Source organism: Marmota monax, unplaced genomic scaffold, assembly GCF_021218885.2.
Source record: "Marmota monax isolate L192 unplaced genomic scaffold, Marmota_monax_Labrador192_F-V1.1 WCK01_AAM20220418_F8-fsc00010, whole genome shotgun sequence".
In the NCBI taxonomy this organism is placed as follows: Eukaryota; Metazoa; Chordata; class Mammalia; order Rodentia; family Sciuridae; genus Marmota; species Marmota monax.
The window spans coordinates 20,855,810-20,871,725 of record NW_026692321.1 but is presented as its reverse complement, the minus strand read 5'-3'; the positions used below and the strand labels follow the sequence as shown (position 1 = coordinate 20,871,725).

At 46.9% G+C, this 15,916-nt stretch overlaps 1 protein-coding gene across 3 annotated transcripts in view; it reads right to left on the bottom strand.

The window, feature by feature from the left end:
- Positions 1 to 7,563: 7,563 nt before the first annotated feature.
- Positions 7,564 to 15,916, bottom strand: part of Togaram2 (TOG array regulator of axonemal microtubules 2) — a 60,760-nt gene continuing 52,407 nt past the window's right edge. For all 3 annotated transcript variants that reach the window (XM_058578440.1, XM_046441556.2, XM_046441558.2), the window contains exons 19-20: positions 11,102 to 11,188; positions 7,564 to 8,052 (exon numbers count right to left, since the gene is read on the bottom strand). In XM_058578440.1, the coding sequence (XP_058434423.1) occupies positions 7,724 to 8,052; positions 11,102 to 11,188 (416 nt within the window). In that variant the 3' untranslated portion in view covers positions 7,564 to 7,723. The remainder of the gene's footprint in view (positions 8,053 to 11,101; positions 11,189 to 15,916) is intronic.

Sequence of the window (15,916 nt, the reverse complement as noted above, 5' to 3'; positions counted from 1 at the left end):
CTAAAGCACCTTTTTGAGCCATCTTGGGAAACTGAGTTCAAAATCCCATTAGCCCCTTTTGCTTTTGTTTTCTTCTTTTTCCCCCCATCTCCACCCATAGCAAACAGATCTGCCCCAGGGGAAGAAAAAAAAAACACACACACAATTTTCTGATTCCATCAAAAGGATTCCTGGGGTGGGGGGGGAGTTAGCTCCACCCATCTCTACCCTTTGAGATTCTGATTAAGAACTCAGCATCATTTCCCCCTCATTCCAGACCAGCACATTGGTCCTTAGAGAAAGTTAAGAACAGCTGCCAAACTCAGTGAGAACTGACTTCCTTCTTTGAAGGTTTTCATGTCTTTCAAAATGAAAAGACTTTAAAACATTTTGCTTGTAATCACAAGTCCATGTGTCAAATATCCCAAATGGGGGGAAAAAAAAAAACAACAAATTAAGCTTCTGAATCTCGTTCATCCCCACATGGAGTCTCAGAATCATCTGTCAGTCAGATAGATGGATGGCAATTACTTTGGTTTCTGAACAGGTCTGCTAGAGAGTGCTGGGATAAGGCTAGAGTTAATAATAATGACACCTTTTTCTTTGTATGTAACACTCATTTTCAAAATAAAATTATTGACACTGTTTCCATAATTTTTTTTGAAAAAAAAAATCCTTTGAGATTATGAACAAAGTATTTTTCAATACCTTTGACAAGAACAAAAAAAAAAGTGAGGCAGACAGCTCATGCCATATTTAGCTCCAAAGACGTGTCACCAGGTGCAGAACAGGCCTCTCTGCCCTGGGTCAGCCAGTATCACCACACACGATGCAAGCAGCATCTACATGACTCTAGGAGGCAGAGGACAGCTCTGGAAAAAAATTATCAAAACCTTCCTGGTCAAGAGGGCGGGGGAGGGTCTCCATTTTTTTCCCAAGGTTTACATGTTGGAAATTGTCCAGTTATAATTTCAGCTATCCATCTTAAACTAGCTTGGATGGAAAAGTGAAATTTCTAAGAGAATTGTAAACAAAAGTCCCCTCTACAAATCCCAACCACTCCACCCCACCCCAATACACACATACCAAATTGCTCCTAGCATTAAGAAAAAAAGGAAAAAAAAAAAAAACCTTTTTCAAAAAACTGCTCCTCATTGCCATGAACCCACATAGTGGCTACCAGGTGACAATCCTCTGGCAAGAGCAGCTGCAGACCCCTTCTGGAGACAGCACTGACTTTATTGCCAGTGCCCCAAAGCCGTGAAAGCCAGCGGATGTGATAGAAAGGAAATATAGACCCTAGGAAACAAATTGCCTTCGTGAAAATTATTTATCTACCTTTTTTTTTTTCTCCTTTGGAAGGAGACAGGATTGGCTGTGTTTACAAAACCTGGTGACTTTTGAAAGCTATTGTTTAGTTAATGGCTTCTGACACCAGCCCCAGAGGTGCTGGTTCACTCTCTGGATGTAAAATTTCTCAAGGAGAACCCAAGGTGATGCTAATAGCAGCTGTCAACCCACGGAGAGGTAATTATAAAAGCCGTGATTAAAACAAAACAAACCCTTCAAATGCTGTAGCCTTCTTCACTAAAACACCAGCTGATAGAATACTGGAAACCAGTCCACCCCTTGAATAAGCCCCAGGAATGAAGACCTAGCACAGTCCCTGACTCAGAAACACCCACCCAGAGAGCCCTGGTGTGGTGTGCTGGTAACGCCACCCCATTCTGCAGGAGCCCAGCTGGGATCAGGCAATTAGGGTTCCTCCTGCAACCTCCTTCATCTTAGGACCCACCATGAGAGTGGTCCATCCTTTGCAGATTCCCAGGCCCTTCCCCCCAGGGACAGATCTATAGTGAGGCTAAGAATCTGAGTTTTTAACAAGCACCACCCTTGTCTTCTCCTTTCCCCTCCCCCAAGAAAGTCTTTACATAAATAATGTTTGGAAAAATCTGGCTTAGGGTGGCCAACTCCCAGGTGTGAGCTAGCCTGGGAACCTAACAGCCCCAGTATTAAGACTGTGGCAGGGGTCCTGAACCCTGAGAGTGTGTCGGAATGTCTGAGATTCTGGTCCAGCACATCTGGAGCACAGCCCAGGGCTCTGCACTTTACCAAGTACTACAGACAATGCTGTGGCAGGCCATTGTCACCCTGTGTTTACCCTGTCCATGCCAACAGCCTCCTGCCAAGGCACACCTGAAGCTTCTCTTTTGCCCACTATAAGTCTTTAGCCCTCCCCTGCCTGCCTCTGAGTGTCTAGTAATCAAGGATAACTCCCTTGCTATAGCAAATTCTGGAAATTCTGTGCTTTTAGCTTCTGGTTGGCCCTCATTTCTTTGCTCAAATCCTATCCCCAGCAGTGCCATGGTTGGATAGCCAAACGCCATAGCATGTTCTTATGATCAGAGATGACTAAGCAAACCCTCTCTGCCTGGAAGTTATGGGAGTAAAACTCTGGAATTACCTAACTGCAGGAGTCCAGGGGATTTTAGTTGGTCTTCTCTAAGGGCTCTGACCGACCCAGGGGGAGGTGAATCTCTTGGAGCCATGGAGCATACTACAAGAGATGAGCACAGATAAATTTTTAGCTGCTTCTTAGGGCCTGACTCCTAAGGTGGGGTCCCTGCCAGACCTGCAGCTTTGCAGCATTGACATCAGCTGGGAGCTTGGGGGAAATGCAGACTCTTAAGTGCCACCCAAACCTGGTGAATCAGAGTTGGCCCTCTAACAAGATTCCCAGGTAGCCCCTGTGCCCTGGCTAAGGAGCTCACTAGACCTCTCTGGAGCCCAGTGTCCTCATCAGGAAATGAGAGAAATGATCTCTTCCTTCAAGGATGGAAGAAGAAGGACAGACCCCAAACACCACAGTCATTCAATGGGAGGCTGGTTCTTCCTCCACCTGCCCTTTAGGGGCCTCCATCTTCCTACCTCCGCCAAGAACAACACAAGCCATGCTCTTTACCCTCCCCATCCCCCTTTTCTCTCCTAGTGGTGGCACTGAGTTATAAAGGAAATGCTTTGGGCCAGAAAGCACTCTGCTGTCCTCTAAATCCTTCTGCCTGCAGCTGCAAGAGTCTAGAGGAATGGAGGCAGGGAGCAGCCTGGTGGGAAGAAGGGCATCCAGGCTTCCTTCTTAGTGGGAGTGTTACTGAATGGGGGGGACTAAATAAACCCACTAGCTTCACTTGCTCTTAGTTGACTTAAAAATCACACAGCTGGGCACTACATTATAAGACTCCCACTAGCTTTGCTTCAAGATCACACCTCTGACCAGTGGGTTGTGATGATAATGGTTGCCTGGGATAGTTTCCCGGGGTCTGAAGTTTGCTTTTGCTGCAAACATTGACCCTTCTTTGTGCCTGCAGAAGTTTGCCGGGTGGCAGGAAGGGGATGAGAAGACTTGACATATCTGTCTCCCCATTGCGTCTGTCTCCTTTGCTGCCTTAAGCTTTGTGTCAGACTCTACTCAGCTCACGTAGACACATGGATCGTCTGAGAAATGTTTTGCCCCAAACTATAACATAGGGTTAATTTAACCCCCACTCGCTTGTCCTCACTTCTCCCCGTTTACGGCTCAAGACATCTTTACCAGCCACCATGACCAGAAACACCAGACCAGGATCAGCGTGAAAAGAGGCGGCACCCAAGTTCCAGGATCTCTACATCTTCACAGAAAAGACATGTTTCTTCTTCCCCTTTATTAGCCTGTTTCTCACTCATGATTCTCATCCCATTTCTACAGGCCCTCAATCTCCTGGAGTCAAGAAGTTGATGTGCAAGCAGGGGCTCCCACCTCATTCTTTGACCACTAAATAAAGCTTTTCTTAATTCCCAACACTCACGGCATCTCTCAGACATGGGTTTAGCTGTGGGATGATCTTCCAAACTGAGTTTGGTAACAGAGTGAGAGTGAGAAATGGCATCAGCAGCCATGAGAGCCTGTCAAGCAAGGACAAAAGGTTGGGCAACCAGAGAAATGACAAACCCCAAAACGTGAGAATGGCCCTAACTTCCTAGTGGAGAGGGCAGAACAGGCCCGGTCTTCTAGACCAGCCCCCACAGGCTAACAGTGAGTCTCAGGAGTCTCCAGCACATTGTCTCTTCTTCCAAAACCAAGGTCAGCAGAGGTCCAACAAGCCCCTGATCCCTCTGCTCCTAAAGCAGTGACCCCCAAAACATCACTACCAATGTTTATCAAGGGCTTCCTGTGCCCATGAGCTTGTCACAAGAATTATCTCATTAATCTGCACAGCTGCTGGGTTAAGGAAGGTATTGTCATTAAGCCACCACCACTACCCAGCCACACACACACACATACACACACACACTCACACATCACGCTCTAGGTTGAAAAGGAAAGTGAAAATCAGACAGCTTGACAAAGGGTCCAAAGCCACACATCAGCAAGCCACCGAGCCTGGACTTAATTAAGCCCAGGCCTCTCTGACTCCAGTTCCTAGCCTTAGACTGTTCTCAACCCCAGGATATTCCAGGAATGTGAGGTGAGGTGAGCTGGTGGTCCTGGGGACCACAGGGCCAGGGCCATTGTGATTTCTGAGTATGGCCACAGATTAGAATCATCTGAGGAGAAGAAAGAACAAAAGGAGAAGGGGAAGGGAAGGGAGGGAAGGGAGGGAGGGAGGAAGGGAGGGAGGGAGGAAGGAAGGAAGGAAGGAAGGAAGGAAGGAAGGAAGGATCTACCTGGCCCCAACACAGACCAACTGAGTCGAAGGCCCTAGGGAGGGATGGGATGTGGTTCAGTGGTAGAGCACTCACCTAGCAGGCACAAGGCCCTGAGTTCCACCCCAGGACAAAAACAAACAAACAAAAACCCCTGGGGAGCCCAGACAAGGTACTCTATCTTGTGAGGTGGTTCTCAAGCACAGCTCCAGAGGAGACACTTTAACTGCCCCTTAACTACCCCAGAAGGGAGGAGCTGAACAAGAGAAAACAAGAGGCACAGCCTGAAGGCAAGGGCCAAATTTTATAAAATCTCAAAACTTTCATTTGAAGGGGAGGAAGAAAAGGAGAGGGAGAGGTGGGGAGATTTGCCATAGCCAGAGGCTGTGTTCCCACCCCAGGAGCATCTTACCCAAGTAGAATTTCTGGCCCAAACATAGCCAATAGAGAATGGAACGGTCCAACCTACCTTGGCACACAGGACAATCTTCATTCCCCATGACTGGCCTTCCCCTTGGGTCTTGCAGGTATTGCCCACAGGTGGTTATTGCCCACAGGCTACTAATGTGCTGTCCTCTCTTTTCTTTTATTAGCACTGATGCGGGAAAATCTCTTGAGACTGAAATTTCCCAAGCCACACCAGAACCAACCAGCCCTTGCCTAAAAGCCTTGTGCCAGGGGTGTGACCAGAAGATTAAACCTGAAGTTACGTAGGGAAACAGACTAGCGCAAAGATTTATTCTTTCTTTTCTACTGTTTTTAATACCTCCAAACCTGAAGGTGGTTATAAAACCCAGAGATAGGGAGTTTTGTATCTGAGACAGGAAAATGTGGTTGAGCTGAATTTCTGCCTTCAAAATCGCTTCCAGACTCTATGTCCCTGAGTTCTTATAGTCTTAAAAATTCCTGAAATATTATGATCTATTCTCAGATCTTGACAAGCAGAAAACTCAGGTCTCCCAACCCATCCAAAAAAAGCTTGCTCAGACAACAAGCAAACACAATCATTTATATTGTTTAAGACTAAAAACATTTAAAATCAGTCTCTTGGGCACCTTTGGCTGGTTCCCTGTCCAATAGGCCTTGAACCTAACTTAGCCAGATTGATCAAGAGGAAGGTGGTTATCAGGGAAGCCCCTGCTGGGTTACTATCGGAGGAGAAGTAGTTCACACTGAGACTGGAATTATTCAAAGTCACGCTTTAGCAGTCTATTGAAAGCCAAAATCCAGGGTGACTTGCAAGTGTCCAACTTCACCCCAGGGTATAAGGAGGGCCCCTCTGAATTCTGCCCTGCAATAAGGCCTCTCAGGGTCACACACCCCAGGAAGGAGTTAGAAAGGTGGTATGGAATAGCTGGGCATGGTGGCACCCACTGTAATCCCAGTGACTCGGGAGGCTGAGGCAGGAGGATTGCAAGTTCAAGACCAACCTCAGCAATTTAGCAAAGCCTTGTCTCAAAATAAAAAAATAAAAAGTATGGGGATGTAGCTCAGTAGTAAAGGACCCTTAGGTTCCATCCCCAGTACCAAAAAAAGAGAGAGAGAGAAGAAGAAGAAGAAGAAAGGTGGTATGGAACTGATGTCACACCTGGGGGCAGGTGACAGTGGACAGGAGTTCCTCTGGTGGGGCTCAACAGAAAACTTGCTGAGCTGTCACCCCTTCAGCTTTCACCTTACCAGTGTGTCCCACCCTTGTGTTTGAATGACCTGAGCTCTACTTCTTTCTGGTCACACGTTGTTAACCTGCCACTGGCCCCGCCAAGTCAGAGCTACCCCTTCTGTGTCCAGAGCCTGAGTCCACAACAGACTATCCCCTCCCCCTGCTAGGATCTCAGTGACTGACACCTCTCTCTGCTTCCTCACGTCCTGGCCCATGCTGTGCCCTGCATACCTCTCCACCATTGTGATTCAGCCCAACTGCAGTCATCGGCCCAGTTTCAGAGACACTATGTCCCTGGGTTCTTATAGCACAATACAAAGCACTCCAAGCTCTACCAAGCGTTGCTACTTGCAAAGTTTCAAGACTGAAGTACCTTGTAGCTATGGTCCTTAACAGAGCAAGCCATGCTGCCAATGTCTATAGAAAGCTTTCTTGACACAAATGTCACATTCCCCTTGCCTTTTGACAAGATAAGCAGATCCTACCAGAAGGTTCCCATAGGATCAATAGATGCTGTGCTGAAGATTTTGCCAGAGAGAAGTGCAAGGTTCCTAGAGATTCTTGTTACATTTACCTCTAATTTGACCCATAACAAATGGACCAGATTAAACTGAAAAATTGTGGGGCTCTGGGTCTTAAGAGGTCTTCATGTCTGGTTGCTCACAGAGGTTCCACCCATGAATGACCTACAGCACGTAGGCCTGTGCTACTGTGTTAGCTGGCTTTTCATCACTGATCAAATACCTGACAAGAATAGCTTAGAGGAGGAAATGTTTACTTTGGCTCCGTTTCAAGAGATTCAGTCTGTGGTTGGTGGAACTCATCACTCTGGGCCCAAGATGAAGCCGAACGTCATGTCAGAGGGTTTAGAGAAGCTCATGACAGGTGGAAGCAGAAAGAAAGAGGGAGGTATGTCCACAGTGACCCGCCTCTTCCAGCCATACCCCACCTGCCCACACTTACCACCCAGCACAACAGCCCTTTCAAATTATTAATCCATCAAATGGATTAATTCATCAAATGGATCAATCCCCTGATTAGTTTACAGCTTTCACAATCTTATTATGAGCCTTCAGGGAACACCGCGTACCCACACCATAATAGCTACCCTTTTTTTTTCCCTTGTTCTTTGTCTCAATTTCATCTGCAACAAATTTCGCTGTTTTCGTGTTTCATTTTGTTTGTTTCATAAACCCACCTATTGCAAAATTCTCTGAGGTTACAAAATGCAAGATAAGAAAACCTTAGAAAAATAACAAATTCTTCTATTTCTACTTCAAAATATACTGTGTACATCTGGGACTCTAAGGGGAAAGTAGACCAGGAGATTATTCCATCATAAAAATAAAATAAGGTAAAAAATAACAATGGCCCATTTCAGGCCCATCTTTAATCCAGCTGAAATCAGCATGAGCTGCCAGTCATCTTGCTGTCAGGTGGTGTCTCCCTGTTGGTGACCTTGTGGCCGCCTCCTGGGGATTCTGTGTCTAAGAGTTCCTGGAGCATTTTAAGGACTTGCTTTGGCTGCCCAATGGCAAAGTCCTGCAGGCGGGAGCCCATTTGCTCCTGGAGGCTCCGAGACAGTTGACACACCACCGTGCGGACATTCCCACCACGCCCAGGCAGGATGCCATTTCCAGTCAGGGTCAGGCTGTTCAGGAAGTACCAGAGGACAGGAAGAACATGCCGCTCCACAGCCTGAGGCTTTTGGGGATAAACTGAGGCCACCAGCACTGTCAGGAAGAAAAGAGTAAGGGTCACATAAGCTGGGGAACCCTCTCCCCTCCCACTGCCCTCTCTTGGGAGACCGACTCTGTCATTCAAAGGGCAAGCAGGCTAGAGGGGCTGAATTTCCCATGCACAATGTCCAAGGATCATGGCACATTTAGGGACCCAGGAAAATGTTTTAGTTTATTTTAGCATCAGAAAAAAACAAAGATGAATATATCCAAACTGGTTTATGTTCATATTTACATCAACCAATTAGGAAATATGCTTTTTATTTTTTTGTGGAAAAAGGAATAGGCAAAGGCAAACATGCACAGAGTCCATGACCATGATAGGTCTCTGCAGTATGGGGGTGGGGGAGGCAGGCACCCTGGTTACAATCCTGCCTCTACTAGTCGTGTGAACCTGAGGAAGACACCCAACTTTTCTGAGCCTTTTATACACTTGTAAAGTCAGGATAACAATCCTGAATCCTTGATAACAATCTTGAACAACTTCAAAATTGTTAGAAATTTGATAAATATGTGTCAACTGTCCAGCTTTAGGTAGACAGGTGACAAATAGAGCCTAATATTAAAATTGCATTAATCCACAATGCCACCTATGAAAGTCGCCACAAACAAAGAAAAGCTGTGCTAGGGACAAAAGTCAAGACTTATTCACAGTGAAAACATCTAGCAGGGGACGAGGCCAGCATGGCCCCCAGTATCTGGTCAAACTTCATGATAAGACCAGCAGAAGTCCATGACGTGTGAACATGTTTGTAAACCATCAGGCTCTGCACAGACCCTCCTTTCCAGTGATGAACGCCCTGAGTCCCCTCAACCTCTTGAGCCCAAGAATACCCAGAAGCCAGCTGATCCTGCACCCAGGCCTCCAACATCAGAGCAAGTCATGTCAAAGCACATTAAAGGGTATCCCAGGTCTCCAGGAGGGGCGTCTCTGCCTTTGGGCTATGGCCAAGTTACCCTAAGTGCATTTACTGCCATATCCCTCCTCTCCCAGAGCAATAAGGTGCATTGACACCCAGACCCCAAAAGAGCAGCAGCCCTCCTGCCTCAGGCCCATGCACCTCCTCTGTTCACACTCTGCTAACAATACAAAGCTGCCTCGGAGCTACATTCCCCAGGTACAGGGATGCAGAGTCACCTGGCTGCCCGGGTCTGTCTCTCCAACTGCAAAGGCCCAGGAGCCCTTCTGTGAGCCATGGTGAGGGAGCAAACCCCATTACGCTCAAGCTTAAAAGGCAGCTGAAGTCATTAGCAGAAGATTTACTCCTATTAAGCTGTGCTATTCTTAGTCTATGCTTTGTGTCAAAGGAAATTTTCTTCTCTGTTCCTAGACAACACCAAGTTAGCAGAAGAGCTCTGGAGAAACTTGTGCCTTTGAGGTCTCTTGGAAATAGATGAGAAAAAATTATGGTCAGTGGAGAAAGTGAGGCTACTCACCCACCCCTGTGCCCCCTAAGTAACCTACACAGGACTGGTAAGGGTTTCCCTCAGAGAACACTGATTTTGAGCAACAGAAAAGGGTCTGGTCTCCTGGGCGGTCTTAGTTCCATGCCCCTACTCTTGCCTCAGGGCACCCACAGCGTTGCTCTGTGGCTGCCATTGCGGCCAACCCTGCCTCACTTGTCGCACCTGTTTGGGGAAGGTCTGACACCTGGATATATGGTAGGAAGCCACTCCAGCAACACAGGGTGAACTGAACCAAAGAGCAGAGGCAAGACCAGGGAACAGAGGATAAACCAGATGAGTAACTGGCACCAGGATCCTTATTGAGGCCACCTGTGCCAAGTACCCCTGAGTGCCCAAGGCCACAAGGCCCTGGAGGAGGAGCAGATGTATGATACTACATGGACGCACTCCTGAGAAGTACACAGAGAAAAGAAACAGAGGGGACCAGGCTAGGACAAAGTGGGTGTCACTCGGGGAGAAAGAAGTTGGTTTTCCACACGAGGGGCATCAAGTGGGCAGGCAAGGGCCTGAGGAGACAAGGGTGGCAAGCTGGCACCCAGGAGACAAAGGCGGGGCCTCCTGGGGACAAATCCTGGATGACTCACCAAAGGACCTTGGGTGTTTAACCTCTGTGAGCTTGATTTTTCTTGTCTCTACCCAAAGGAGACTTTTGGGAACTGTCTTCTTGAGGGCTTGTTGTGCAGATTAAATGACCCAGGGCATGTGACTGGGGATGGGCCCAAGGTGACCCAGGGAAGAAAACAGGGCCAGGCTACCCCAGGAGGTGCTGAAGGGTCTCCTAAGGCAGTTTGGGAGCCTCTGGAGGATATAATGGGGGCATAGCATGATATGTCTCCGTGATCCTGGAGCCAAGGTACAGACAGTCCTCCTGCCTCCTCCAAAGAAGGAACCCTCCCATGGTTGAGAGGAGGACTGGCAAACAAAAGAGATGATAAACTAAGCTGAGTACTAGTGGGAGACAAATGGGTCCACAGACCCCCACAGACTCTGCCCTTTCTGTGCTGCACCTCAAGGCCACAGAGGCAGGAACCAGGCCTGGAATGAAATCACCTGGGACTTCATCCTGCAGAATCCAAGCCCAGGTAGGATTGGTTGGAGCAATCTTTCCTCAGTTGCAGCTGGAACCGGTAGAGAGATTCAGTCTGAGGCCCCACTCTCCTGTGATATGGGTCCAGCACTCAGCCAGGGGCTGAGCAGGCTTAGATCCAGCCCACGCCCTGTTCACCAGGCCTCAGAAGGGGCAGATTTTTTAACTCTCGCGATAATACTGTTTTATGGAGGCATCAAACCATGCCTCCAGCAGGCAGGGTCTAGCTGGGCCCTTTTTCTGATTCACACAAAGACACTCAATGGCCCAGAGGAATCCTGGTTTGCAAGGAGGAAGAACTGCATAGTAGTTTCTTAAAAAACTATGTGGTTATGCACATACCTGCATCATTTTGACCCCAAACAAAAGATTATCTTCTGACAATGTGGAGACTGTCACAAAATATTCAATTAAATAATCTGTGGTTACCTCATGCCCAAAAAGCATCCAGAGATGAACAGATGGCTGGGTGGCCTAGGGCAGTCTCACCTGATAGGCGTTCTGTGATATCCAGGACTGAGCGGCCACTCAGGAAGCGCACCCTCCCGGCAAACGCTGGTAAGAGGCAAAGGTGGTCTGAAAGAGACGGAGAGCTCAGTGGCCGTGATGCCGCGGGCTGAGACAGCACCAGGCATTCACAGTGCCAGGCACCCACAAGCCAGCAAGGGGAAAAGGCATTTTGGAAAGCCCAATAAATGTTTCCAGGTCACAGTAAAAAGTAAATGCATGCTGGGTGTTTGGGGAAGAGGAATACCTTGGAAGAGTTATGCAGGCTCCCAAATGTCTGCATTTACTCCCATGGAGCTAGTTTATATTGTTCATGATTCTCAAAATTGCTGTGAATTTGGGGGCAAAAGAGGATAGATGGACTATTGATAAACAGATGATGGATAGAAGGATATATAAATATAGAGTTATAGGAGAAACTGAGGCACTGAGCCATGATCACACAAAGGTCAGTAAAGGGTTGGGGTTAGAATTTAGAAGTCATGGCTCTCCTCGAAACTTGAACTTGTGGTCCAATCAATAGGGCATACCCACACCAGATGCTCATTTATTTCCACACTGAACACTTGCTGAAATCCTTTATGTAATAAGCACAGAGCTATGAACGAAGTAAAATGCGGTCCACCCTGACCCCCTGAGGAGGCTCCTTTGACAAGGAGAGACCTTACCTTGAACCTGACCCAGCTTAGACGGCTCTGTGCTCATGTAACCACAGTCTGGGGTCTGGAGCCAGGGTGACCCGCTGGATTTGGTCTGCCCAACATTCTCCCTGCTCTAGCAGTGACAGTATGGATCCAAGGACCCAGGTTGACTGATCATGCTATCAGGAGCAGATTCACCTAGCCAGCTCTGGTGAGGCCACAGGAGGTGGTTTTACAGATTGAGGAAACATGAGCTTATATCTAATCTCACTGTTTTCTTCCTTGCTTTTTAAACTCAAGTAGTCTGAGGCCCAGGCCCTACAAGAACATATAATCCAACAACAAAGTGAGTGTAACTCAGGTGGAGAAAGAAGTTTACCTTCCATATATCCTAATCCATCTTTCAGGAGGTTTGGGGAAAAGAGGGATTTTGAACCTCTTTTCTTTAATTGTCCAGCCGCCACACCCAGCCCAGGGGCACAGCTCACCCAACTACCCCCTGCAGCCACACCCAGGGGTGAAGTACTAGCACTGAGCACCTCCCTGCTTGTATCTTGAAAGACATTAAAATAGTGCAAGTATTTATGGCAGAGATGAACCACTAATTGTGAAATCACATACAAACATGGTGGGGTGTCTCTAGGACACAAAGGCTCTTGGCCTCTTGGATTGTATTTCTAAAGCCAACTGCAGCTGGAGCTCATGTGTACTGAATTTAGAAGCACCTCATTCCTCCCCACATCTAACTGATGTTCCTTGGCTTCTCAAATGATTAGTTTGAAGTCCCTTGTTCCTCACAGATACACCAAGGTGGGGAAAGTGGCCCCTTACTGAGAAAGTGTGCTCACAGAGAAATGTGGGAAATTGGACCATTCTGCTTTATTGCCACATGGCCTCTACTGTGAGCCATGGTGGCCCCAGCATGCCAAGCTCCTGGCATTTTGCAATCACAGCAGTCCCGGCATAATTGAACAGGAGCTTAGGCAAGTAATGAGATGCATTTTTCTGGGATGTGGCTATGGATGCGGCTTGCCTGCACCTGTCAGGAGAGTGGGTGGGAGGCTGGTGTCCCAGTGTCCCAGCAAGTACACCCTGGTGTCTTAGTCAATTTTATGCAGCTATAACAGAAAACTAAGGACTGGGTAATTTATAAGCAACAAAAGTTTTATTTGGCTCTAGGACCTAGAGGCTGGGAAGTCCAGGAGCCTGGTTCCAGCCTCTAGCAAGGGGCTGGGTGCTGCATCATCCCATGACAGAAGGCAGAAGAGCAAATAAGTGTGTGTGACAGAGATAGAAATGGCACCAACGCATCCTTTCTATCAGGAACCTACCCCCATAATAACCCACCCTTGTAATGACAGCATTAATCCATTCATGAGGACAGAGCCCTCTGACCTAGTCACCTCTCGAAGGGCCCACCTTTTAATACCTTCACAATGGTCATTCAATGTCAACATGAGCTTTGGAGGAGGCCTTCAAACCATAGCACCTGGGGGCCAGGAACCCATATCTCAAAGCCGAACTTCTCTTGGGGTGGGGCGCTGAGTCTAGAGACCTGCTTGAGGCCCCTTTACAGACAGTCCCACCTTCTCCCAGTTCCTCCAGGGCTGAGCAGGGAGCCCCAGCATCCTCACAGATGTGTTCTCATAGTTCTGCTTCTCCCGTGGGACCACAATCTAGCTAAGAGCTAATTCCCGCTTCCCTGGCTCCCGTCCTAAGGTCTGTGAGGGATGCAAAAAAGGAGGTGTTCACAGGTGCTTCTCTGCTGTTTGCCAAAGCTCCATCCACAAGGCAACAAAGAGTCTTTAAAATGATTTGTCCTAGGAGAGAAAAAGATGCCAATTTCTAGAATATTTCAGTTAGTAAGAAGTGGTCGCGGGGTGTCTTGGTAAAGTCGTGATTGTGTAATAGGCTTATGTCATCACCAACTGTACTATTGCCTCCAGGTGCTTCCATTTGTTCCACCTGCCCTCATCATTGAACAAGTTCACATTTGAAGAGGCAGGACTTCTCCCTGTGCATCCACCTCCTACAATGCTCGGTCTAGCCCCTGGCCTCTGACATGGCCTCCCAGGTCTAGAAAGACATGCACTTAGAGGGTGCTTGAATGTGCACAGCCAGCAGACATCTGTACCAGACCATGCTCCCAGGCACCTAGCACACAATAGGTGCTTGATAAATGCTTGCAGAGTACAGGGCAATGCTGAAACAGTAGAGCACCATGCCACAGCAGTTGCTCTATCTTTCTCTGGTCACTTTCATAACAAAGGCTCACCTTTTGGGTCATGCCCAGGTTTAATAAGAGGCCATAAAGCACGGTGGGAAAAAGGTATGGGCTCTGGGTACTGATCGCCCAAGTTTAAATCCTGGGTTTTCCACATTTTGCTGTGTAACATTGGACAAGCCACTTATTCTCTCTGTGCCTCAGTTTGCCCCTCTATAAAATAGGGATGATCCTAGTACCTTTCTGTTACAAGGATTAAATGAGACCTTGCCTAGAGCATATAACTCTAACACTACCCCTATCCTAACTACTACATAAGCTTCAGCTATTGTTCTTACTATTATGTTTATTACTCTAAAATCCTCTGAAAGCCAAGCAAACTTCAGGGTAGAGAAATCAATTAAGAGGCTAGAATCTAACTCTTGAAAGTTTAAAATTGATGCTACATTAGCCTAGCCCGAGTGTCCTTAGACTCTTCTGCCTCACAAGGAAGCCAACACTGACCCTGCAACAAAGAGAATATTTTAAAAGCTACAATGCAGAGAAAATAGCCATTGGCTCAGAGGCTAAAGACCCTGTCCTCCCAGGGCTCAGGATCACTCCTTTACAATGTGGTAAAGGTCTAGAGGCCTCACATCTGTTCCATTCAGTCAAACTCTGAGGCCACCAGGCTACATCATCCTGAGGATGCTTGGAAGCCAGAGAAGATCTCGTAAGAAAATACAAGCTGAGCAAGTGGGCACATACCTGTAATCCCAGCAACTCAGGGGGCTGAGGCAGGAAGATTGCAAGTTTGAGGCCAGTCTCAACTTAGCAAAACCCCACCTCAAAATAAAAATAAAAAGGAATGGGGATATAGCTCAGAGGCAAAGCTTCCCTGGATTCAGTCCCCAATACCAAAGGGAAAAAGAAAGAAAGGTGTTTTTTAAAAAATGGCAATGTATACACTGGCAGTGAAAAGAAGCTGGAATCAAACTGAAATAAACATGAAACTCAGTAAAGGAATGCCACAGTTCTCCAGAGCTGCCCAAACCAGGTGTGTTTATCTCAGGAAAAAAACTTGGAATGATCCACCCAAGCCAGCTATGGCACCGTCACAAGACGGAGCTGCTAAAAGGGACTCCAATGTGTAATCATATGCAAATTTTCATGCTCTGATTTGTTTAAAGCAGGATGCAAATTCAAATGGATATGCAAGTTTGCAAATATGCACAGAAAAACATCAAAAATGAAAAGCACCAAATACTAATAATGGTTTCTTTTAGGAATTGACACTAACTCTAAGTGAATTGCTTTCTTTTTTTTTTTTCCTTTCAAATGCTTTTTTTCCCCATTTTCTCTGTAATTAATAAATAACACTCTTACCACGTGAAGGCAAGCTTTATATTTTCAAGTTAACTAGACAGACTATATATAAAGGCATGGGGAAACTGGGTAGTGCTAACCAAAAGCATTAACAATTATCTTTACATTATGATGTGTAATTAGGGAAACTTACACAGGTAGACAAGAAAGAGAGGATAGGTCTATTTTTTGGCAGTTGCTATGATGGAGAGGCATCATGGATGAATTTTTTAATTCCATTAATAATACAGTGCTGGTCATATGATTTATATAAGGTAATAAGCTTAAAATCGGGAGAGCGAAGTAGGGAAAGTAGGTCTGAAGCCTTCCCTATTCCAGCTTATCTGCTCTCTCCAGCCCTGGCCAGGAGTTGGGCTAATTTAAGAGAGCTCCTCTGGGCTCTGAGAAACCTGAATGCAAAGGTCATCTGCGAAAGGCTGAGCCACTGGCAGCCTGAGGTTTTGATTAGTGAAGTTTCTTCCGTAACTAACCCAGTAACTGAGTCCAAAGACAGGGCCAGTCTGCTCAAGAACATCCTTAATCCCCAGAAGAACTCCCCAGAAATCCAAAGATTTTGGTGCTGAGTAA